Source organism: Coturnix japonica, chromosome 18, assembly GCF_001577835.2.
Source record: "Coturnix japonica isolate 7356 chromosome 18, Coturnix japonica 2.1, whole genome shotgun sequence".
Lineage (NCBI taxonomy): Eukaryota > Metazoa > Chordata > Aves > Galliformes > Phasianidae > Coturnix > Coturnix japonica.
The window spans coordinates 1,526,816-1,552,094 of record NC_029533.1 but is presented as its reverse complement, the minus strand read 5'-3'; the positions used below and the strand labels follow the sequence as shown (position 1 = coordinate 1,552,094).

Here is a 25,279-nt window from a genome sequence, read left to right as displayed (position 1 = left end):
AGGGCTGTGATGTTGCCAGCCCCAGCTGTGGTTCATTGGCACTGTGGCCTGAGTGTGGTCAGGGCTGATGTGCGTGCATTTAGTTTTTCCTCGGTTCCTTTGGAGTTCATAGAATAAATAGATCCAAAGGAATGTTGGGACGTAACCCAAGTTCTGAGCAGGTAACATGAGTTCATGTTAGAAAGCAAACAGCCATTTGTTTCCAGAAGGACCTGAAATATAATTGAACATTAAAAATGAAAGTCTCCGGTGTTAATTTGTAAAATTCTCCCTTGGTGTGAGAATCTGCCTTGCAGACGTCTGAAGGGTCTGAAGTTTCCATTCCAAATTGCTCAGACTCTATTCATCTCTTCTATAAGCAATTGGAAAAAGCAGGTTTACAAACACAAACTTGAGTTATTTGAGATTACATTCCAGAGAGATGCAGCTTCACTTCTAATTGTTGTTGTTGTTTTTTTTTTTATACTATCTTTTAAAGCAGGAAAACAATGCCATACTTTCCTGTGAGCATCCGTGCCTCTGGGGCTCGTGGAAGCAGCACAGACTTCTTTTGTTAGCAGAGCTCCTCGTGGGCAGCAATTGTAAAAGCTGTTGTGCAATTTCCTTAAGATAAGTGCTTCGATTTCCACATCCATTGGCTTGAGCTGAAGGAAGAACATAAAAATATGCATTAAAGATGCCTCATAATTTTGGCTGAATTGGGCAGTTTGGAAATGATCTTTGTATTCAGCGTTACTCAATTCCCATTGTGCCATTGTGACACACTTCTAGGTGCATTCAGGGCAGAGATGTTACAGTGACATGGATGTGTGACTGATGGGAAATGAGTATCTCACTGATTTCAAGTTCAATGTGGAAAATGAATATGCTGCCTCTCAGGCATTTCAAGTCTGTGCCTAATTCCATCAGCCCTAGGTGTGAGTTTTTCTTTCCCATCTTCAATGTTTTGCCACATCCATTGAGTCCTATTCAGTCACCTCTGTGTGAATGTGTGTGTTTTAAACAAGCGAGCACAGAGCACATTCTGCACTTGGATGGAAGAGACTCTGCAGCAAGGGGGGGCTGATAACCTCCTCCTGAAGATGGTATCACTGCCACCAGCTGGGTAAAGTGACAGTCAGGAAGAAGCAGGGTGTAAGAAGCTTTCATCATGTGCACTGTGTTCATGTCTGTTTGCTGTTCTGTTTGTGTGGTTTTTAGGGGGAGCTGGAGCGTCAGCTTCTTCAGGCAAATCCCATTCTGGAATCCTTTGGGAACGCGAAGACGGTGAAAAACGACAACTCCTCTCGCTTTGTGAGTTATTCCCTTTTCTATCAGAGTGGCTGCTGATGGAGAAATTCCTCCTTAGAAGTTGAGCTGGTATCAAAAGGTTTCTTTACTCCTTCCTCGGTGACCTCAAGTTCTGTTCTGATGCCTTCTGAGTTGTGCCAGAGTCACAGAGGATGCATCTTCATTGGCTTTTGGCAAATCTTGGTTTAATTTTACTCAGTTTATAATGTCCACTATTCTTGAGCTGACAGTAGTGTAACAAATACATCTGTGCCACAGAGCTGAGCTGTGACTTGCATGCACAAGGCACTGCTGAATAGTGATAGAGTATGAAGAGATGCAGCATGTTGCTGAGCATGTTGCCTTCCTGTTAATAGCTCAAGCAAAGAAAAGGCACTAAACTTATATTCAGAAGCTGTTCTAAATTTCAGTGCCCTTCTGACTGCTTTACTGAGGGGCAGCATGACTTACATTTGAGAGCAGGGCACTCATAGCTGGTTGAGTTTGGATAGGTCAGTGCCATCTGCTTCACTGGTAGGCGACTTCTTCCCATGCGTTCCTTTGTTTTGAAGCCATTGGTGGAATTTGGGGGTGAAAAAGCTGTCTCCTGTTTTCAGGGAAAAATGGTTTATATTGCAACTTCAAAACAGCGTGGGAGGCATTAAATCTTCTCTCTTGCAAGAACTGAACTAAAATTTACAGAACAAATGAAAGATTTTTGGCTGCCTCGGCCTTTCAGCGGCTGCCTGGATTTATTTGGACAAAATCAGCACAAGTGATAAGGGCTCAGAGTTGCACGACTGAATCCTTTTGGGTTGGCACTAAAGAAGGGAGAGCAGAGTACTATAGAAACGTAACTTTCTGATAACTTCATAGCCACGTTGCTTGCAGCACTGGCTGATGCTCATATATGTTGTGATAGGATTTATGATATCAGCGGGGTTTCTCTGCACAGTGATTCTTTGTTCTGTTGCTTGAATCCATCAAACGCTGCACTAACTTAACAAAGATACTTTTTTTTTGTCATGGAAGACGTTCGCATCTGCTCTGTATTACGTTGAAGTCTGCACTGCCGTCGTGAACATAATTGCTCAGATGGCTCCAGCTCCCTTTTTATAAAGGAACGAGTTTAATGCAGTCCAGATGGTGTCGTCTTTATGTTTAAAAGAGGGGAAAAAAAAACCACACAAAAATCTTTAGCAACAGGCATTTCAAAATCTGACTTGAAAAATGTGTCCTCCCACCAAGTGGGAACTGCTGTTGTTCAGCACACACGGGCCTGACCGCCTTAAGTCAGGCTGTTCCTGATAATCCAGATAATGCTGAAATGAGGCTCGTGTCGAGGCATTTTCTATTTCCCTTCTCCTTGACAAAATGCAGCGTTCTGATGTATTTCAGGGGATAAATCCCAAAGGTTGCAGTGGATGGAAAGTGGTCTCGCTGGGTTCATATTCCAGCACTGAGAGCTGCTTTCCCCCTCATGTGGTTTTCAAGGAGCTGTGTACTTTAGTGCTATAACGACAGCATAAACAGAATTTGGTTGTTAGAGACAGTAGTGGTGGCCATCCTGCTGATGGGTTTAAGGTTTCATAGCAGGATTTGCCAAAGCTACGGGCATATTAACATCTCACTTCATGGGAGATAAGCTGGAGAAGTGGCCCATCTCGTACGGACTTCAATGGAAGCTGAGGCTGAGAGTGTGTGGGTCTCCTCCTCTATGCTGTCTGCCTGCATTACCTCCCAGATAGTTTCATTCATGGAACCGGGGACTTGGCAGCAGAAGTTAAATAACCTCTAAGTGTGAAATGGAGTAAAGAAGTTGCTAATTATACCAGAAAAAGCCACTGGCTAGACATGATGTAGTGCTTTGTGTTTGCTTTCACATGAGACACGGCAAATTCAAGCTGTGCCCTTCTAAGAAGGGTTTGTGTCATCCATTATGTGTGTGGAGCTGTCAGCTGCCACTCCTGACACACTCAGTGGTGCTGACACATGTTCCATCCAGCCAACAGGCTGAATTTCAGCTAAATGCCATTCCCCCATTGTAACAGGTAAAAACAGCCTTGTGAGCTGGTTACTGCACTAAAAAATGAGGTGCTTTACTTAAAATTTGAGCCAGGAGCCAATGGGGAGCTTTTGTGGCCAAGTGACAGACCAGCCTGGGGTATTGATGCGGCTTCAAACTGGTACGATTTGTTTGAACTCTGATACCTGGTATAATGCACTCCCTCACAACCACCTTCTTCCCAACATCCACTGTGTGGGATGTGTGATCTGTATCACAGAATCATTAAGGGTTGAAGAGATCTAGATCTCTAAGATCATCACATCCAACTGTCAGCCCACCACCATCATTCCATGTAAACCACATCCCTTAGTGCCATATCTACATGATACCGGAGCACATCCAGGATGGTGACTGCACCACCTCCCCGGGCAGCTGTGCCAATGCCTGGCTGCTCCTTCAGAAACAGATGTTTACTAATATCCAACCTGAATCTCCACTGGCACAAACTGAGGCCGTTTCTTCTCATCTTATCGCTCTAACCTGAGAGAAGAGGGTTCCTGCTGCACCACAACCTCCTGTCATGGAGATGTAAGGGAGCAATAAGGTCACACAGCCTTTGCCTCACCTGCTCACAGAAGGACATCGCATTGCTCAGACAGGACCTGCCCTTCATGAACCCATTATGGCTTGTGTGCAGTGCATGTTTATCCAGTGTGCAAGTCGCATTGTTTTCATATAGTTGTCATAAAATCCCAAAGCCCTTAACAAAAATATCTTCTCTTTACAGGGCAAGTTCATTAGGATTAACTTTGATGTTACTGGTTATATTGTTGGGGCCAACATTGAGACATGTATCCTACTTAATGTCATAACAGCATTTGAATGCATTGGAATGTAGTGGAAGGTTACCTTATTTTTATGTTCATTCCACTGTGTCCATCTCTTCCTTTGTTTCAAAACAACAGATCAAGTGTCATGTAGTCAGCGTGCTTCCTTATGCTTGGAAACCGGATATCCCAGCACTTAACGCTCTGTAATCTGCTGGTTTTTCTGGCCAGCCTTAAAAGCAGGGTATGTTAAATGAGTTGTTTCAAGTGTTCTCGCTCTATGGATGTTGTGGAGGTGAGGGGCTGAGGGAATGCATTGCTAATTGGAGCTGCTCTCAAGTGTTGTGCCTGGTGCTCACTGCCCTCAGCACTGCAGCGATCTGCCAGGCAGGAGGAGCTCAGCAGCAGGCGGTAGCACTGCAGGTGTCATTGTACCAGGTCACCTTCTGGTGTCCCAGCCTTCTGGATACCAGGCTAAGGCCCAGTAACACAAGACCTACAAGCAATTAATACCGAAGCCTAGTTCAGTTTTAGCTTTAAGGCCCGTTTTTATTTATGGCTGCATGAAAACAAGTGAGAACACTGACACTAAAAGCCTTTCTCAAGATGTTTTCTTAATGTTAAGAATGTGTATGTAAACTTTCTTAGTTTGTTTAGACTGTTCTGGGGGAAATAGCAGCAGGATGGTCATAAAATTAAGAAATCAAAAGCTTTGGTCAACAATACCTTGTGAGTATTATTCATAAACAGTGATACAACTCAGCTTTTCTTCTGTGCCTACAAGTTCACTGCTTCATGAGAAGTGCAATGTGTGTTTGTTACCACTACAAAATATAATTACCCAGCAATGCTGTTAACCTACAGTTAATTATTCAAAATGCAGTTTAATGCTGATTGATTTTCTTTCTCAGTTCAATAGAATCATAGAATTACCCAGGTTGGAAAAGACCTGGAAGATCATCAAGTCCAACTGCAGCCTAACCATAGTACTCTAACTCTAAAAGCCCTCTCCTAAATCATGTCCAATACTTAGCACAGCAATGGTGGCGGCTGTTCCTGGTATGAAAATGCAGGTAACTGTTCTGCCTGAAGCTCTATGAGGACAGAAGGACTTTGCTCTTAGGAAATTGTTTTCACGGCAGGATCTTGCCTTTGTGTCAGACATTTCAAGTAGGTATCCCTAATTTGTTTTACAATATGGAGCATCAGAACGTGAAGGGCAGCTTATTAGAAATTACCTGCTGCACAAGTTTGAATTTGAAAGGCATTTAAAGGCAGTGAAGAATATTACATAGCCTGCTTTGAAAGAGTTCTGTTTGTGCAGGATGTTTTTATTTACCAAACAATGTAGAAGATCCTTGACTAGCTGTGATATCAGACTTGTTGGAGAAGTCTCGCGCTGTTCGCCAAGCTAAAGATGAGAGGACGTTTCATATCTTCTACCAGCTGCTGGCTGGAGCAGGAGAGCACCTCAAGTGTAAGTGAAGATTTGATCCTGTTTCTTCTGTGTTCTGAGTTTAGTTTTTCACTGTTAACACAATCATGTTAGAACTGTTGTTTGGTCTTGAAACTGAGTTATGAAAGAAGAGCGAAGGAAAAGGCCAGGTGGCTTTATTTTGAAATAACTTCTGTGTTCTGTCAAGTATGCTGTCAAGCAACGAGCAGATGAACGCTCCATGGCAAGGTCTGCTTTGGGCAGGGTAGTGGCTTCAGTCTCCGGCCAGGAATCACTGGAGTGAAACTGCAGCACTCCACACTGATTAATAACGAATCCTGCTGGCACCGACAGCCAGACCCATTCCAGGCAGCTCCTTCTAACTGGGGAGAACAGCAGCCATTTTGCCTAAATACTACAAAACCCCAAGGCTTTCTTCACCCTTTGCAGTACTTTGTTGGTCATTGTTTTCTTTGGTACCTGGGAATTCCTGCTGGGCTGTGAGAAGTGAAGCTGTATGAAAGTACTGACTTCTGAGAATTGATCCGCTCCTTCTCTAATATAGAAGTTTGTAATTACTGTTTTTGATACGGTTATCATCAATACCGAGCTCCGCCTCTGCCAATATCTGTTACTTTTCAATAGAGATGCTTGTTTTAGGATATATTAAGTAGGGATTTATGAGTATGGTAGACCTGAGTAAGGTAGCGTTCTTTTTACAGGCATAATGCTTTAAAAAGCTGATTTTGGTTGCTACAGATAAAAGGAAGAATCACAGAGTTTCTGCTTTTAGCACACTCTTACATTGAGAGTTTTTAGAATAACGGATTACTAAGCTGGTGTAATGACTTGCAGTCAGATCTGAAGGGCTTTATTTTGCAAAGCATGGGTTGTACATCTAGGGAAAGCAGAGTGCAGGTGGGTGTGAATAGCAGTTATTTAACTTGTTTTTCTCTTTTCCTTCCCCCCTAATACAGCTGATTTGCTGCTTGAAGGATTTAACAATTACAGATTTTTATCCAATGGCTACATCCCCATTCCTGGGCAACAAGACAAGGATAACTTTCAAGAGACAATGGAAGCAATGCATATCATGGGCTTTTCACACGATGAGATCCTGTGTAAGTTCAACCTCTTGGATTTTTAATGCATCCCCCTTTTTTTTTTGTGTGTGCTACGTTAGGGTCACCAAATTTAACAGTGTTTGCTTAACATAAGCTTAGAGCTGAGCTAAAGCCATTTGCCTAATAAGTGTAGTACAAGCTTCATTTCCTTTTTGAACTTGTACTTCAACTTTGGAAGGAAAGTGTCTTGAATAAGAGAAGAAAAAGTAGTGAAGCTGAGCCCTCTTCAATAAACCGATGTGTGTGTCTTTGTTAATACAGCAATGCTGAAAGTGGTGTCTTCGGTGCTTCAGTTTGGGAATATTTCCTTTAAGAAGGAGAGAAATACTGACCAAGCTTCTATGCCAGAGAATACTGGTAAGTGGATTGCATTTGTTCAGCTCCCATTAACTTGAACTGGGGTTTTCTTCCTATCATTTGTTTAGTGCATATCATTTGAAAGTACAGAACAGTCTTCTGAGCTTCCTTGCTGAAGTTTGATGCCAAAAGAGGCCGTGGTGGTGATGGTGGTAGCCAAGAGACAATTAGTAAAATTCTCTTCCATTCTTGTAATACAGACAAATTTAGGTATCCATCAGCAGAATTGATGTTGTTTGCATTGCTTTTAAACTTTGGATAAGTATTTCAGTTCTAGTCTTGTTTATTGCTATCTACAAAGACTTAAGCACTAGGAGAAAGTGCGTGCTTGAATTGAGTTGTTTTCTTTGGTTCTTGAGAGCAATTTTCTTGCCAATGATAAGAACCCTTGAGCCAAGCATAACTTCCATAGTGAAATGGTGGAACATAAGAATGCTTTGTTTCAGAAAATCTGGTTTCTAAAGTGGCACAGTGGTGTGACTGAACATGAATTTCTCTTTTGGTACCTTCAATGTAATGCAATCAGCATTTTGAGGAATTCTTCCTTGACTAAGCTGCCGAAATAGTTTTCAGATCTTTAATTTAGTACTTCAGTTTTGGCCTCCTAAAAGCTGCGATGGGAAGTCAACTTCGAGAGTTGCCTCCAATGCAAAGGGCAGGAGGAATAATTCACAAGACCTGCTGCACAAACACATCTCAAATTCTCATCCATCTTGTTTCACGGTTGCCCTGATTTGCTGTGCCTGCATTCTGCTTGTAGTGCCCAAAAGTTTTGTCATTTCCCAGCAGTGGCCTTCTGCCCAAAGCAGGCAGGGATGGATTAAAGCTTGGTAATCATTGACTCCACTTTTGGCTGGCAATTAGCATTTGGGACTGTTCAGGGAGAGAAATAGTTTGGGTGTGGGATTGATTTTTGGGCTGAGGCAACACAATGGAGTCTTTTATCCATTTAAAAAGGTGGGATATGAAGAAGATATAGATATTTCTTACTTCCTGACCGTCCTCACTTTTGCATTATTACTGTCGATTTTGGACATTATATCCAATATCACACTTAATTTCAATATGTTTGTACTGTTGAACAGTTGTAACACAGGATATAAAATTCTGAATGTAAAAGATGCTGAAAGGCTCAGATCATGGTTGGAGCATCTTGCTGTTGTCCTATGTTTAAAAAGTGCTATGCTGGTCTACTTGGTGCTTTTTACCGCGTCTTTATGAAGGCACTGAATGAAACTGATCTTGACCAGCTTGTCATCTGTTACAGCAGTCACATCTCACTGATGGTTTTCCTCTGTGTATTCCAGAGAACTGAGTTTAGGTGTGTCTTGTGTAGGCATTTCTGTGGGTGGTGAAGCAACTTGCATTTAGGGGGGGAAAAGAAGTAGAAAATCCTACCCAGTGTCATTGTCAGTGTCACTGGTGTTAAATAGTGCTGATCTACTCATTGTTGGGTTTCCACTGGATGTCAGGCAGTTGACTGCAATGCTTTGGGTTCAACCCTTCTGATGGTTCCTTGTTCACCAAGTGAACCGTGGATCATTTCCATGCCTCTCCACACTGGAGGCAGGGATGTTGTGCAGGGCAGCATCAAACACTTTGCACAGATCCAGGGTAGGTGGCATCATTTGCTCTTCTCTTACCTATCAGTGCCATAACGCCACTGTGGAACACCAACAGATCCCTCAGGCATGATTTCACTTAATGAAGCAGTGTTGGCTGCCACCAATATGGCTTCTCTTAGGGCATGTCACACGCCTTCACTTACACTTGAGGTGCTCTCCTGCTCCAGCCAGCAGCTGGTAGAAGATGTATGTTGGTATCAAGATCTACTTTTTAACGTGGATTTATAAAAACAGCTCTTTTAAATTATTGTTACTGTCCTTCTGTAGACACTCACATCAGCTTTTTGAAGCCCTGCAGACATGGGCTTTGCAATAGGGAAGGTCTGTCTGCAAAAGAAGTGCATCACCCCGATAACAACTTGGAACAACTGTTCAGTTTTCAAGTCAGCTCATGAACGCCTTTGTTCAGTAGCTTCACCCATATTCTGGCTGCTTTGGAGGGTTTAAGTGCTTACATCTATTACTTTTCTATCCAGTTGCACAGAAACTCTGCCACCTACTGGGAATGAATGTTATGGAATTCACGCGGGCCATACTGACTCCACGCATCAAGGTCGGCAGAGACTACGTTCAGAAAGCCCAGACCAAAGAACAGGTAAGTTTGGATATTGAAAGTTAAGTGACATAGGACCCTTGTACTGTGATATTAACTTCTTATTAAAGAAAGTCAACATTAAATACTTCCCTAATTTAAGTTTAGTTTCCATAGAATGTTCTTATACGGTAGAAGTCTGTAGTAGGGTATGAGAAAATCCTCCTTTTCCCTGGATTTCTGCTGGTTTCATCATTTCACTTCGTTGTTCCTATCAAATGCGTAGAGATCTTTTTGTGCAGTAGTTCAAAATGTCATCTCAGTAACTCTGTGCACTGTTCCTGCTGCTTGTTTTCATTCCTCAGTGGTATTAACTCCATTAGACTTCTTTTGTTACTCAGTTATCCTTGGTAACATCCGCATCTGTTTTCTTTTGATGACTTTTCCAGAGTCAATAAATCTTCCTGTTTCGATTTTCAGGCAGACTTTGCAGTGGAAGCTTTGGCAAAAGCCACCTATGAACGCCTCTTCCGCTGGCTTGTTCACCGCATTAACAAAGCTTTGGACAGGACCAAACGACAGGGAGCATCCTTTATTGGAATCCTGGATATCGCTGGATTTGAGATCTTTGAGGTACTTTACAACTCCAACCAGACTTTCTTTTCCTCCCCGTGTTGCTGTACATTCAGGATTAACTGCAGAACCTCTGAATGCGTGTGTGCTCCAAGGCTGCAGGAGGAGAGCTTTGTGTTTTGCATCACTGAGTGCTTTGATAACCTGAATGATAGTGCCAAAAAGTCATACTCTGCTCTAAACCGTTCTTCTGCATGTGATGGTTCTACAGTTGTTTTTCCTATGACACATTGGTTTAATATATGAGTAATCCTTTTTCTGCTTGCTTCTACAACACACTTGAGTGTTGCAGGAGTTTTGGGGAATTACCTTACAAAGTCTTTTCCATTTTTTTCCTTGCAAACGTGATAAATATTGACAATGAATTAACTTTGCTTACTGATGCTCTTTTTGCAGCTGAACTCCTTTGAGCAGCTCTGCATTAACTACACCAATGAGAAGCTCCAGCAGTTATTCAATCACACGATGTTTATCCTGGAGCAAGAGGAGTACCAACGGGAGGGGATAGAGTGGAATTTCATTGACTTTGGACTGGATCTGCAGCCTTGCATTGACTTAATCGAAAGACCTGTGAGTTTGGGCAGTAAATATACTCTAAGGCAGGAGAGGTTCAACCTGAGGGTTCGTTGTTTAATGCCTGTAAATTTATGCAGGGATCTTTTAAATAGCGGTCCCAGAAGACAAGTTAATTTGAATGATGTGGTCCAGAGACTGAAATACCATGTATTAATAGAAGGATTTATCCTGAAAGGGTTTTGCCCTGATGTCAGCATAGAGCACTGTGATATTAAGCTACTATTTTTATACTTTTCTACTAATAAAGACTTCCAGTCCTGTCATTTTCATGCTAAACCGTGGCAGTGCATTATAGAAGCTTTACTGTGGTGAGTTGGTTAGAAGGCTTTTCAGGGTTTAAAGCCCTGTAAGTAGAATAGCAGCATTTTAAAGGTGGTGTTACCACAGTATTTTTAGATTCTGGTTGCCCAATATATGGAAGCTGAAGACTTTAAAGCACGAGGAACAGCTGATTTCAGGAGCAGGCAGGAGGGACAAAGATCACCCTTCCTTCCTAGGGGGGTTTTGTCTTTACACATTAGAAATCAGAATTATTTTGAACTTCTTAATTAACACTAAGGTGTTGTGGTTACTTTTCTGTACATCCAGTTGTGCGTGTAGGATACACAAAGTAATTTAGGTTGGATGTTAGGGGGAAGTTCTTCACTAGGAGAGTGGTTAGGCCCTGGAACAGGCTGCCCAGGGAGGTTGTGGATGCCCCGTCCTTGGAGGTGTTCAAGACCAGGTTGGACGGGGCCCTGGGCAACCTGATCTAGTAAAGGTGTATGTTTGGTGGCCCTGCCAGGCAGGAGGGTTGGAACTACGTGATCCTTGAGGTCCCTTCCAACCCGGGTCATTCTGTGAGTCTATGATTCTATGATTGCTGCTAACAGTTCTGTGCATCCTGAAGAGAAGAGCTGTGCTCTTCTTTGGTGCTGTTTCGTTTTGTTCCTTTAGTGTTGAAGTAGAAGGGAAGTCTTGTTATGAAATGCAAGACTTAGGACAGTTTTTCCTCCTTGGAAGATAAAATGCCTTCTAGAAAACTGGAGTTTGTTTTCAGTATTGCAGATATTGAAGTGAATATCCTAAAGTGCACTGAAGTAACTCTTAAAGCAGATGTTGGTACAGTCCTCATTTTTTTTTGGCACCTGAAATATTTATGTCATGTTGTAGGTAAATATAAACACCTGTTCAAATGTGTAAGCTCTGTGTTCATTAGATGCTTTAGTAATGCAAATATTTATGCCCAGTTTTTCCATTGCATTCCTGTGTACATCAGTCCATCTTCCCTGATTCTGTCAAACATTTCTGCAGCTGCACAGTGCAGGTGTTGGTTCTTCCCTACTTCATTTTGAAGGACAAGCAAACCCTCGAGCAGTGCACGAAGCTGTTGGCTGTGAAAGCTAAGCTGGATGCTGGATCATTTTGGGAGCTGCTTCTGCATATCAGCACAGGGGTTGTCGTGGTGGCTGCCCCAGGGGTGTTGAGTGCCTGGGCAGGGGATAATGATCTGCAGTTTTGCCCACATTAAAGCATGACAGAACTACTGTAGAAATAATGAGTGTGCTGCGGTGTATGTACATGTTGCAGAAATGTTTGGCATGGAGCTCTGGAGGTCATCTATTCCAGGCTCTGCTGGAAGCAAGGCTTCGGTCATGGCTAGATCGTGTCAGCTGTATCTGAGCCCGTCTTCATTGGAATTAATTGATGGGACCAGTCACAGTGTCCTCACAGAATTAGATTCCCTCACAATTTAAATTAAGCAGGAATCAAGTAGGCAACTTCTAATTGTGGCATTCAGAGGGGTGTTTAAATACAAAATGTTAGTGAAATGAATACATGTTCAACATTGATGTGCATCCTTCTGAATTTCAGGCCAATCCTCCCGGTGTGTTGGCGCTATTGGATGAAGAATGCTGGTTTCCTAAAGCTACTGACAAAACGTTTGTGGAAAAATTGGTCCAAGAGCAAGGAACCCACTCCAAGTTCCAAAAGCCGAGACAGCTGAAGGACAAAGCAGATTTCTGCATTATTCACTATGCTGGGAAGGTAAGAGACAGATGTTGAACACTTGGTTAGAAATGTTCACTTGAGGTGTAGGTGCCTAATTTAAGAAATACTTGTGCAGGAAGGTAGACTTGTTTTATTTCCTTGGGCACATTTAAGAGTGCTCTGATGGCCCTATTGTTACCCCACACAGCAGATAGAAGTGATATATATTAATATTAGAGTTAAAATCTCAGCTTCCTTTAATTTTGCTGCCAGTTTGTAAAGGTAAGTTTCCTGAAGGCTAAGAGGAATCTATTCTAAATACCTGTTTGCAAGTTGATAGAAGTGCTTTAAGGCTACGCCAGTGTAACTTGTGTTCCTTCCATTCAGTAGAAGGCTTTGTGTATCCCTCTTTCTATAACTAGACTAATGCCTTCATTTTTGATTCAGTCTTTATGTTTCTGCTGAGGGGTGGAGCTTTTTTGCTCAAATTTAGAAGAAACTAATTATGTGAACTGAAGTATCCTTTAAGTATTAGTAGCTGTTATTATCCATTTGTTGTCACTGCAGCCAACTAGATAATTACAGCAAAAACTGAAAGAAATTGAATGCGTTGTATTGATATCTAAAATATTAGCTTAGAAGAAATCAAATCATCATTCACTGCAGTTAATAGTAAATGAGCTGTGAAATGAAATATGACCTTTAGGTAATCAAAATGAGGTAAAACATCTTTGTGCCTGACTACAAGGAAGTAATTGCTCTGAAGAAGGGTTTAGCTCTGTCACACTGAGTGTTTCTCTGATACCGGCACTGCACTGCATCTTCCTTATGGGACAGAAGGCATTTCTCAGTTATCAACCAGCCTATGTATGTCTTTCAAAACTGAAATTGTTTGTTAGGTATCTTTTCCCGCAAGAAATACTGCAATGAAAGGGTTTGTGTACAACTGCTATAGTCACAGTACAAATACTCATTTTTCAGCACATTCTCAGTTTACTCTTGAAACATTTATCTAAAGAAAATGAAACGGGGACTAAAGGTAATATGTTCTGATTGTATGTGGTTTGGCTGCTCTGCAGGTAGACTACAAGGCAGATGAGTGGTTGATGAAGAACATGGACCCGCTGAATGACAACGTGGCTACACTCCTGCACCAGTCATCAGACAAATTTGTTGCAGAGCTCTGGAAGGACGGTAAGAGATGGTGCTCTGAGTGCACAAGTTGTTAGAGACTTCTTATGGATGAGTTATCTGCTTCTTGTGCCTGTGATCTCCTTACCCTCTGTCTGTACACTGTAAATATCTACAACGTTATTTCTGTTTGGCACCAAAAGTACAGAAGAAGCTGCGTGGCTCATATGGTCCCGTGCACATATCCCATTTCTGAGTAGCTGCTTCTCATGTTCATTATTTGAAGAGATACTTGTTAACCCGTGTCAAATCTTATATTATCACATCCAAAACCCTTAATTTGACTTCCTGCTTTAAAGTTCTGTATATAACCAGCTGTGGTTGTACATGCTATTAATAGCGTCTCATCTTATATGAGCACCAGCACAGTGCAGTGGTGAGTGAAAACAGCATTTCCTACAATGGAAAACAGCATTTCCTACAATAGAATTGATTAGCAGTCCCAGCAGTGCTTAGATATTGCATATTAAAATCAAACACAATATTTTTCCTACTTAACTGCACACGGCTGTTTAGATAGTTTAATGTGCACTTTAGCTTAAAGTGTTTCTTGCTGTTTTCACCAAAATAACCTTAGAAATGGCCAAATAAGTACTGAGCAGGAACTCGTCTAGTTATTATCATCACGGTATATTAATAACAGTATACTTATGTCATAATGTTTATAGTTTCTTATTCCAGGAAGAAATTCAGGCTTGTAATGCAGATGATGCAGTAGGATTATTCTGGGTTTCCATCTCCTCAGGAATACTGGCTTGGCTCAGCTGCAGAGATGTTATAATGAATATATAAAGAACTTTTAGGTTGAGAGTCTGTTCCTTTCCTTTCGAGTACATGCATAAAAACAAGCGTTTGGGTCCGAATATATTCAAAACCTGCTGCCACAGATAATTGAAATGTGCATGGAATATGTTGTGGCCTTAATAGCCTTTGTAGCACAATTAAGTCTGCTTGCAATTGATGAACCTGTTCTGTATACTAACCGAAGTGTCTGATGTATCTGCTCTTCTGTCTTTGTTTTTGCTGTTTCTCTGCCTTAGAGATTCAGAATATTCAGAGAGCCTGTTTCTATGACAATATTACTGGTCTTCATGATCCACCAGGTGAATGGATGTAAAACTGTAGGCCTACTAAAGGCAGGGCTGTTGTATCTACAGGAAAACCATTCTTGCTCGTAGGCTTGCATGAACTTCTTCATTTCATGCTATATTGAGGTATACCTCCACCAGGACGATGTTCTGAGTGCATACCTATTCAGTTGCTGCTGCATACATATAGCATCTATTTTTATGCATTGCAGATGAGAAGGTTTGTTGCTTCCTGGTTCTGTGTTGAGATGCAGAATTGCTGCTTCAATAATTCTGGTAGCTCCAAGTATTTGAGACAATGCATAAGCTATATGGCACTATCAAGCTTCTTTCTGCAGTCCAACATTGACAGAGCTCTGTAAAGCTGTAGGGTGTAGACGTGTCTTTGTGGAGGGGAGGTGAAGGATCTCATAATATAGAGTGCTGCAGTTGGAGCAGTGGTAGGAGATGAGAAGTTTCTTCTAAATTTGATGAAACTGCCCTTAAAGATGCTTCACTTTGTGGAAGTTTTGCACACTTCGGGGTGTTTTTTTTCCCCCCAAGGTGTTGAAATTAAAACCATTGAACTAAAACTTCTTCCTCAAAAAAAAAAAAAAAAAAAAAAAAAGTATTTAATCCAACCTCTTCCTCATCCTTCCCTTCTTCCTGTTCCCAAGTCTTGAAGTATGTTAAACCCATGCATTCAAGCTTTCCCATCTTTATTCAGAGCCCACAGTTTTCTATGTACTATGTGTTTTAGGAGGGGAGTGATATTTCCTAAGACATTCCTAGACAGTGTGAGCTGAGAAACCTTACCCTGTAGGTGATCCCAGTTGTGCTGTTTGACAACTGCTTTTAACCTAAACTGAAATGTACCTTTAGTACTGCTTCTATATAAGCAGCCCCAACATAATTGGTCAGAGACCAAACAAGGTGTGCAATTAGTTTCAGTCTATTTGCAAAGCTTTAAAACAATATCTTAGAGGTGCCAAAGGCTGAACAGTGTCCAGTCATCAGTGGTGTCCATTGGGTGCTCGCTTCTGATGTTTATAAGCTGATGTGTTAATCTTCTGTAAGGCTGGTTTCCAGTAATTTCTCTCCCACTTCTGGTTTAGAACTCAATTCTGCTTCAGGGCAAATGTTTGGGATGTGATCTTAGGATCAATTTGCCACCTACTTGCTCTTAACTTTAATAAGCTCCTCAGATTCTCTCATTTCCAACTGCCTGTGGAAGGTCTGAGCTTTGCACTACACGAGACTTGCCAGTGGTTATTCAAACTTGTTGCCCTGTATGTTTCAGCTTTTAATTTTCCTGCTTTTTACAAACCAGATGGGTTCAAGTATGAAATAAAATACCGTAAATACTGATCAATTATAGAAAACTAATCCTGGTAGCAATTCCCTTTGCTTTGGTTTGGATGAATGTGAAGGTAACCCAACAAAGATCTGACTTGTTGCCCAGATACAGCTGCTTCTTTCTGCCTGGCCAGCTTGTGTTTTCTGGAGGACCAACACGTTGTGTCTCTGCTCAGCATTAAGGACCCCAGCTGTTATTAGAGTGCTGAGCCACCCCTTTGTACTTCCAAAGCAAACTGTTGAACTGATGGTTGACATGGAGTCCAGTTGTTGTTCATATTTTGGCCATAATGTCTTGCCATTTGGAACAAACAAGCAAAACGCCCGAGCAAAAGAAACCAAAAGCAGGGAGATCCTCACCCAAAATATTTCAGAATCAAAGACAAAGGAGTCATCTCTACCTTGATGCTTCATGGCAGCTTTGAGGTGCTCTGCTGTGCAGTTCTCTTTTGTTTCAAGTGTTCCTATTGGCAGGGGAAATCTTTTCAGGTATATATAAACATTGAAAGGATTTTTCAGAATTGCTCACAAGCAAAAGTCTGGCAAATAGTTGTTTTTTCCCCCCCTCTTGTCACTGAAATAAAACTATTGCCATCTCCTCTGTAAGTCATTCTCTTCTTTGAGTATTCAGTAATACTCCTATTTAACAAATGTGGTTATCTGACTCTTCCTTTTAATGCCCAGATAACTAATTCCAAGTGCCTTGACCCAGCAATACTTTCTGCTTTGAGAATTCTAATCGTTTCCAGTTCCTAAGCAACAGGAATCTCTTCTAAATGCTCAGGATACGTCTTGACTGGTCATGTAGAACTGCAAGCAAAGAGCTGGATGTTGTAGTCGGTTCCTACTAAAGCTACACTACTCTGCTGTATAAGCTTGTGGCTTCTGGTTCCACTGCTTCTGCACAGTGTCCCTGGTACATGCTGACTGCCTTTGCCTACTGGTGGCATCTCCTGTCATTTGTCCCACAAAGCTTTTGCTGCTGCACTATTGCTCTTCTCTCTCCGCATCTCTCGATACCTGACATATATTAAGGTTCGCTTCATTATTTTCTCTTTTCCTTCCCAGTGGATCGTATCGTGGGTCTGGATCAGGTCACTGGAATAACAGAGACTGCTTTTGGCTCTGCCTACAAGACCAAGAAGGGAATGTTTCGTACTGTGGGGCAGCTGTACAAAGAATCTCTCACCAAACTGATGGCAACGCTCCGAAACACCAACCCCAATTTTGTTCGCTGCATCATTCCAAATCATGAGAAGAGGGTTTGTGCTCCAGTCCACTCCTTGAATTCCTTTTCCTTATTAGCATTGGATTTATTCCTGTTGTCCATGTCTTCCCTTTGAAATCAGAAGCCGGTCTTTGAAAAGCTTTCACACTGACCAAATATGCTTTGGGCAACCTGACCAAGTGGGAGATGTCCCATCCCTGCCCAATGGCAAGGAATTAAATGGCCTTTCCAACCCTATTTCCATGGTTGGAATTAAATGGTCTTTCCAACCCTGTTTCCATGGTTGGAATTAAATGGCCTTTCCAACCCTATTTCCATGATTCGATAAAGAAATACCTTCTCAATGTTCCCAATACGTCCCTTATTTACGTAGTTGGCTGAAAAATTTAAACTGCAGTTCTTCATGAATAGAAATTAAAGTGTAAAAATAATGTTTATTTTGTTTATCCAGGCTGGAAAGTTGGATCCACACCTTGTTCTAGATCAGCTTCGTTGCAATGGTGTTTTGGAAGGAATAAGGATTTGTCGACAAGGATTTCCAAACAGAATCGTGTTCCAGGAGTTCAGACAGAGGTAATATGTACAATCTGCTGAGGTTGTTATTTGTGAGCTGAAGTTCCTTGCTGAATAATTGAAGGTGGGGGGGAAAAAAAACCAACAAGGACAAAATCCAGAACATTTCTTCTAAAGTGGTTTGAACCTGAGGCAGTTAAATGCTACAGGTTTATTCTAAATAGAGCAGAGAAGGGAGATCAACCTAAACTGCGTGTCTGGAGAATCTCCTTTGCCACACACTTGTTGACCATCGCTTTATGGCGTCATAAACCATATTGGTGAATGTAAAGATTTTCCTTGTATTTGCCTTAAAGGTATGAGATCCTCACTCCCAATGCAATTCCAAAAGGTTTCATGGATGGCAAGCAAGCCTGTGAGCGCATGGTAAGAGTTTATGCCTGAATATTTTTAAAGCATTGAAAAGCTGAAACAAAAATCATTCTTAATGTAAAAATGATGCACGTGCTCTGTCCATTTAGATCAGAGCCTTGGAGCTGGATCCCAACTTATACAGAATTGGACAGAGCAAGATCTTCTTCCGAGCTGGTGTCTTGGCACACTTAGAAGAAGAGCGAGACCTGAAGATCACAGACATCATCATCTTCTTCCAGGCAGTCTGCAGAGGGTACCTGGCCAGAAAGTACGTGTGCTTTTGAGACTGGATTTTCTTGTGGTCATTGTAAGCCTCTTTGTTAGAGAGCTGGGCTTCAGCATTTCCATCTGAGGAGAGATTTTACTTAAGAAAGCACGTTGCTTAAAATATTGTAGTTATGTTCAAGGTGAATAGGTCGCTTTTACTAACCTATTCTAACAATAGCTCCTTTTCCTAACCTTACCTGTGTAATGCATGTAGTTGTTTACAATATAGCTAGTGACTGCAGAAATCCCCCCTTCTCCTGCTCTATAGGTTCTCATAAGTACTCTGGAAAGCTGTTTTTATTAAGTTAAAGGAGACTTCATTAATTCACACTGATTTTTTTCTTCTTGAGGAAGAAGTCTGTTAACAGCAAGAACAAACAGCTTTTATTATTATTGTTCTGAAAGTACTGACTGCAGCTCTTTCCTGGCCTTTTTAATATAAGGAATGAATAGTCATAAGTCACATAGTCATCCAAACTCAAAAATAAACCTTTTATGGTCTACAAGTGTTCAAGGGTTGGGTAACCTTTAAAACAAGCAAGCAAAGCCCTTGACAGATGCTTTACTTAGCTGCATTTAACATTAAATGTTCTGCTTTCTCTGTCTTCAGGGCCTTTGCAAAAAAACAGCAGCAACTGAGTGCACTGAAAATCCTGCAGAGGAATTGTGCTGCTTATTTAAAGCTGAGGCACTGGCAGTGGTGGAGAGTCTTCACCAAGGTTTGTTATGTTCTGTCACTTTCTCTGACTGATGTAAACCAGAGAACGCAGATTCTCACATGTTCATTGTCAATCTTTGTAGGTGAAGCCTCTTCTTCAGGTGACTCGCCAGGAAGAGGAACTTCAAGCCAAGGATGAAGAACTGATGAAGGTTAAAGAAAAACAGACCAAAGTGGAAGCAGAACTTGAGGAAATGGAAAGGAAACATCAACAGGTTTGTGTCCCAGTTGGCTTTTAGGGTATAGAATTGGTGTTGAGCTGCCTTCTGGGCGAGGGAGGCATCTGTGATCAAAGCGCTGCTCTCATCAGGCAAGTTACCTGTTCTATTAATGCTTGACTAAAAGCTGAAAGAGGAAGATAAAAGGAGAGCTTTCCTGCAGGAATAGAGAGACAGCATATAAAGATCCAAAAGGTAGTTCTTTGTCATTTCCTGGTTTTGGGAAAACCTGAGTGGCAGCAGCAGCTTCTTCATCTTCAGGTTTGTTTTTAGGGGGAGATGCTTCCATCATGTGCCAATGCTGCTTAAAGCACAGGGAAACAATTATGGCAGTTGCTGGGCAAAGCTGAAAATGAATTTATGGTGACTGATACCATGTTGAAGAACAGCTGAAGGAGTTATGTCACCTGTATTTATCACTGTCATTTATCACTGTTATTTGAGACATGATATTACTGTGGTATGGATATCTTGAATGGGGGAACATTAGTTCATGTTTTTAAGTTTACACAGTGATTGCCAATGTAGTTCAAAAACACTGCACAGCTGCTGTGCAAGGGCAGTCCCAGGAAGCAGGAACTTCCCTCCTCTTTGTGCTGCTACTAGAACAGGGCAAGTGATGCAGGTGCTCTGCTGGATCTGTGGGTGGGTGGGGACACAAATAGGTGGATATTGCTGCATTGCTGCTTCTGGAGTTGGTGCCTTCTGGACTGAGCTAAACCCTTTGCTTAAGCACCAGGGAGTCTTGAGCTGGAGCAGAACTTGACATTTAGGTAACTTTGTAGTTGCCATATGTGTGTGGTCTCCCATGAAAGACTTCAAAATGTGAAGTTGCTACTACTCCACTACTTCTTTCTTAACATTTGCAGCTCCTGGAAGAGAAGAACATTCTTGCAGAGCAGCTACAGGCTGAGACGGAGCTCTTTGCAGAAGCTGAGGAGATGAGGGCTCGTTTGGCTGCCAAAAAACAAGAGTTGGAAGAAATTCTCCATGACTTGGAATCCAGGGTTGAGGAAGAAGAGGAGAGAAATCAAATATTGCAGAATGAGAAAAAGAAAATGCAGGGCCATATCCAGGTAACTTCTTGGTAACTGGAAATGGAAAAGAATGCAAATAGAACAGTTAAAAGGATGGGAATGTTTGATTACCACCTCCACGGGGTAGAGGAATTTAGATCCTTAGCACCACATATGGAACACAGTCAATTTGATTCACTTTTTCCTCTTGTCTTCAGTCTGTTGAGCTGTCTGTGGATTCCAGAAGGATGAGAGTGAGGAAAGAAGGAGAAATGTAAAAACACTGTGTTGGATTTATTGCATATTCAGATGGAAGATTAATGGAAGCAAGCGCTTCCTGAGTGAGCAGAAACCTGCTTCAGATGAAGGCAGTTTGTCTGCTTCCTTCTAGAGGCTGATGGGATGGTAGCAGTTCTAAGGGACATAAACGTAGTGAAAATCCTTTAGCTCCTGTGAAAGAAAGGCAGCTTCATCTCCTTTGAGTTGCTTGTTTTGTCTGAAATCTTTGAAGATGATTCAGATCTTTCCTTTTGAACACCTGGGGACCTTCAAACCATTACTGATGGAGGGGCTTCCCAAGAGCTTAACTGTCTTTTATCAGAGAACTTGGTGGAGAGACAAACCCCACCAATGGCTCTTGTTGCCTTTTAGTAAGTATCCATGGATGAACAGAAGCACAACACATCACCGCTTGTCTACTGGTTTCTATTGTGCCAGTCTCAAAGCCATTCCAGCTGTAGTATTGAGCTCTAGATTCATATAGAAATCAGGGACTGGTGTCCCATGGCATCTCTTCCCCACCATGTGTGCGTTTATACCCTGTTTGGATGCAGTATCCTAGGAAGTTGCTGACACGCAGCCCAACCTAACTTGGTTATCATTAAGTAATGCTGGGCCCTGTTTTCCTCCGTGGTAGATTTTTATTTTACATGGATAATTAGGTAGGTGAAAGACTGTGGTGGAGTGAGTGGACGTTTCCTAGCCAGCATCCTTCAGCAAAATCTAAAATGCAGAGAATAAAATACTCCACATGTGCCACGTGACCCGTAATATTAACACATAAGTAAGCTGGAAAATATAAGTGTACAATTGCCTCTTCCCAGGACCTGGAGGAACAGTTGGATGAGGAGGAGGGAGCCAGACAGAAGCTGCAGCTTGAGAAAGTGACAGCTGAAGCGAAGATCAAGAAGATGGAAGAAGAGATCCTACTATTGGAGGACCAAAATTCCAAGTTTTTGAAGGTTGGTAGCACAGCAGAGATTGTGCTCAGAAGTGATGGCAATAGATGGCAATACCAAGCGAGAGCAGCAGCTGCAGATATCTTGAGAACTCAGTTACCTCTAGAGTTTGTGCCTGGAGACTTGTGGGGTTTGAATGGGTTGGAGCTGAGACTTGAAGCTGCTTTAGAAGTGGCCTTTAGAAGGGTCACACTTGCCACATGTTCTTAAATGTTCTCAATCAGAGTTTGATGCAGTGTTTGCTGTAGCTTCTGTTGTTCTTCGGGAGCTCTACAGGTGGTACCGTTATTCTGTGAACGATACAGATGTTCATAGACTTAAATGATAAGCAAAGAAACCAGCCCTCCCAACTGTTAATCTCATGTGTCACATTCCTGGGAAACAAACGTTCATGTTTCCATTCTATTCTATTTTATTCCAATTGATCCTTAATATTGATGGATTAGTCACATGCAGTATCACTTGTATAGCATGTTATGTGAGCCCTCTGTGGGTTTTGGACATTGAGTTGTTTGTGCTGTTCAGAGACTCTTTGAGCCACAGGAGTTATTTCCCCTCACTCCCTTCTCTCCTAACTAGGAAAAGAAGCTGATGGAGGATAGAATTGCTGAATGTACTTCTCAGCTGGCTGAAGAAGAAGAGAAGGCCAAAAACTTGGCGAAACTGAAGAACAAACAGGAGATGATGATCACTGATTTAGAAGGTTTGTTCTTTTATATCTGCCTGTCAGAGGTTTTGAGGTCGTGCTAGAAAGGAATGGATCGCTTACAGCAATGTATAGATGTCTGGTTTGGCCTTGTAAATGTACCCGTATATGTACATACCTTCATAGCTGTTGTTTGTTATCTAAACATGGGGACAGATGCTGTGCCCCTGCAGGCCTTTATTGCATCTGGCTCCTCCGTGTTGTTCTTCAGCTCATGTTATGGTTTTGAGAATCCATTACATGTACAGATGCATTCAGGAATTCATGGTGTTGCACGATTCCCTTGGTAACAAGGTAAAGCATCTGTCTCTTAGGAGTTGGCTGCGCTTTTCCATAATAACTTATTATTTCTACAAGAATGTTATCAGCCATTTGTTTATTCAAAAGGAGTTAGAAGCCTAAGCAAGCACAGATTGTTTTCCTCAATGTTTTATGTATCTGAAATGGTTCCATTTTTCTGCTTTTTCTGGACCATTGGACTGTTTTGTCACAGATTGAAGCTGCCCCATGTAACCTTCCTTAATGTGAAAAGTAAAGGGAATGTATTGAAAACCTTCACAATTGTCCGTAGCTGTTCCACAACATGAATGGAGTTGCAGTGGCAGAATGTAAAGCAAAATTGCTGTGCCCTAATTTGGAAATAGCTTTTCCCCAGCTGTATAACAGCCTGTCTTGCCACATCTGAGGCACTGATGGAAGAATACCAGAGCTACGTGTTCTCTGTGTAGGCAGGTGTTGAGCTAATAGGGATAGAAGGAGATTAATGTGCATTTTCTTTAACAAAACTCATCTCTGGAGACCATGAGTAAAACTGGAAAATAACTCCAGAGTCGTTGTTTGCTTGGATCAGGATTAGTGGTTCTTAAGGTATTTGACAGCTGGGTTTGGTTATGGTGCCATTCTGAGATGGATGGCAAAGAAAGTGGAAATTAAAGCTTAAATGTAAGGTATGCGATTTCTTGGCTAGCAAAGCATTATAGAATATTTACTCTTGGCAGTGGTTCAAGAAGCCTTTAAAGCTTTCCCTGCCCTGGGTCTTGGCACTGTTGGGCACTAAAACTTAGACCAAAAAGCAATTAATTTTGCTGTGAGATTTCTTGTGTCTCCTCACTGTCCTGTGGCAGCGTCCTGACTGAAGCTCCTCAGAAATACGATGTGAAAACAGAAGGAAAAATGCCTTTTTGTTGTTGTTGTTTTGTTTTGTAAGAAACTATTTAGAGGGAGAAAAACATCCTTATGGCCTGAACTGCCCTGGGTGGCTGAGAGATCGTTCTTGAGCATTTCTTTCCATGAGGAAGATGAGGGACTAAACCAGTAGCAAGCTTAGAAAGTATGGGAAAGGAATCCATACAGAGAGAACCCACAACATATTGACTGAGTCTAATCATTATGTTTATGCTTTTGTATGTGGAATTATGCTAATTCAGTGCTAAAGCACCACTGGTTTGGAAAGCTTCCTGTGGTTCCAGTGTGTTACATACCTGGCCATTCAGCTGCCTGCTGAGCTGTGCTGCGGGGCAGTGACTGCTCTGACAACAGGCAGATGGATGAGGTACATTGATACAGCGCTGATAAGTGGATGCTTTACATAAAGAAATGCCTCAGGGCAGGAGTATCTCAACTCAGAGAGCTTCAAGTTTGCAAAGCCTTGTTGAATATCAGTGGGATGATGTGTTAGTAGCACAGATGCTTCCAAAAAGCTGTTTGTCCAGACTTTAAGCCTGTACTTTCCAGTAGATCTTTTGGAGCTCTGCATACCCCTTCAGAAGCTGTGCATGCTGTTAGTTCTTCCAGTCCTTTGCTGATCATTCTTGAATCCTTGTGTGTGTGATATCAGTCCTAGCAGTTCAAGCTGCTCTTCTGCCATACCCTGTTCCTTGCTTTCTGTTAAGGCTGAGTTGTTTCTGTTCCCTTACTTCAAACTTTTGGCTACCTCCAAGGTAGGTTGACTGTCCTTTTTCTGCATCATCAAGTTCTGCTTCTTTATTTTATCTCTCCCAGTCAGCATTTCAGGTACAAACTGGATGAGAAATTGACTTAATGTTAATTAAACTTCCACCCCTCCTATGCCACCCTTGCCCCCAAACCTTTGGAGGATTATTAGATTAAACCCAAAAACTTAACGAATCTTTATCACTTCTATAGAGCGCTTAAAAAAGGAGGAGAAGACACGTCAAGAGTTAGAAAAAGCTAAAAGAAAACTGGATGGTGAAACAACTGATCTACAGGACCAAATAGCTGAGCTGCAGGCCCAGATTGAAGAGCTGAAGATCCAGCTGGCCAAAAAGGAGGAAGAGCTGCAGGCTGCTCTTGCAAGGTCAGCTCATGGTGGGGTTTATGAGTATAGAGGGGTGGTAGAAAGCTGACCAGGGCTTGTGTGGTAGCCATGCACAATATAATATAGATGAAATGCATGTTTATTTTTTGAGTACTGATCTACTGTGTTGCAGAAAGGACTCAGCAGACGTTGTGTTTTTGGAGTGGTGTTGAATGAGATCTGCAAAACTGGAATGTTGGGATATTAACTTGATGCATCCTTACAGTGCATCTTATGGCACTGATTGTCCAGACATTAAGAAAACTACTGCACAGTTTATCTTAAGTTGTACAATGTGTATTTTTTCTATGCCAGACTTAAGAACAAAGCAATGCTGACTGTTGTGCCTTTGTTTAACAGAGGTGATGAAGAAGTGGTTCAGAAGAACAATGCACTTAAAGTGATAAGAGAGTTGCAGGCCCAAATTGCTGAGCTGCAGGAGGATCTGGAGTCTGAGAAGGCGTCACGCAACAAGGCAGAAAAGCAGAAAAGAGATTTAAGTGAAGAGCTGGAGGCTTTAAAAACTGAACTGGAAGATACTTTGGATACCACTGCAGCACAGCAAGAGCTGAGGTAGGGCCGCATAACTGTGTAATAAAGCACTGATAAAATTAGCCTTTAATTTGCTAATGATTGAAATGGTGTTTATGGTTTTTAATGTACAACTGGTGCT

General features: G+C 41.8%; 1 protein-coding gene across 5 annotated transcripts in view; it reads left to right on the top strand.

The window, feature by feature from the left end:
- MYH10 (myosin heavy chain 10) overlaps positions 1 to 25,279 on the top strand; it is an 82,520-nt gene that overhangs the window by 45,403 nt on the left and 11,838 nt on the right. For 3 of the 5 annotated variants that reach the window (XM_015879766.1, XM_015879765.1, XM_015879769.2), the window contains 22 exons: positions 1,201 to 1,293; positions 4,065 to 4,128; positions 5,483 to 5,581; positions 6,517 to 6,660; positions 6,925 to 7,020; positions 9,122 to 9,240; positions 9,658 to 9,810; positions 10,207 to 10,380; positions 12,241 to 12,414; positions 13,437 to 13,551; positions 14,589 to 14,651; positions 17,040 to 17,233; positions 17,651 to 17,772; positions 18,069 to 18,138; positions 18,234 to 18,394; positions 19,004 to 19,112; positions 19,195 to 19,326; positions 20,199 to 20,405; positions 21,449 to 21,586; positions 22,163 to 22,286; positions 24,435 to 24,606; positions 24,967 to 25,179. In XM_015879766.1, the coding sequence (XP_015735252.1) occupies positions 1,201 to 1,293; positions 4,065 to 4,128; positions 5,483 to 5,581; positions 6,517 to 6,660; positions 6,925 to 7,020; positions 9,122 to 9,240; positions 9,658 to 9,810; positions 10,207 to 10,380; positions 12,241 to 12,414; positions 13,437 to 13,551; positions 14,589 to 14,651; positions 17,040 to 17,233; positions 17,651 to 17,772; positions 18,069 to 18,138; positions 18,234 to 18,394; positions 19,004 to 19,112; positions 19,195 to 19,326; positions 20,199 to 20,405; positions 21,449 to 21,586; positions 22,163 to 22,286; positions 24,435 to 24,606; positions 24,967 to 25,179 (2,936 nt within the window). The remainder of the gene's footprint in view (positions 1 to 1,200; positions 1,294 to 4,064; positions 4,129 to 5,482; positions 5,582 to 6,516; positions 6,661 to 6,924; positions 7,021 to 9,121; positions 9,241 to 9,657; positions 9,811 to 10,206; positions 10,381 to 12,240; positions 12,415 to 13,436; positions 13,552 to 14,588; positions 14,652 to 17,039; positions 17,234 to 17,650; positions 17,773 to 18,068; positions 18,139 to 18,233; positions 18,395 to 19,003; positions 19,113 to 19,194; positions 19,327 to 20,198; positions 20,406 to 21,448; positions 21,587 to 22,162; positions 22,287 to 24,434; positions 24,607 to 24,966; positions 25,180 to 25,279) is intronic. The other 2 variants (XM_015879768.1, XM_015879767.1) reach the window with 1 other exon arrangement.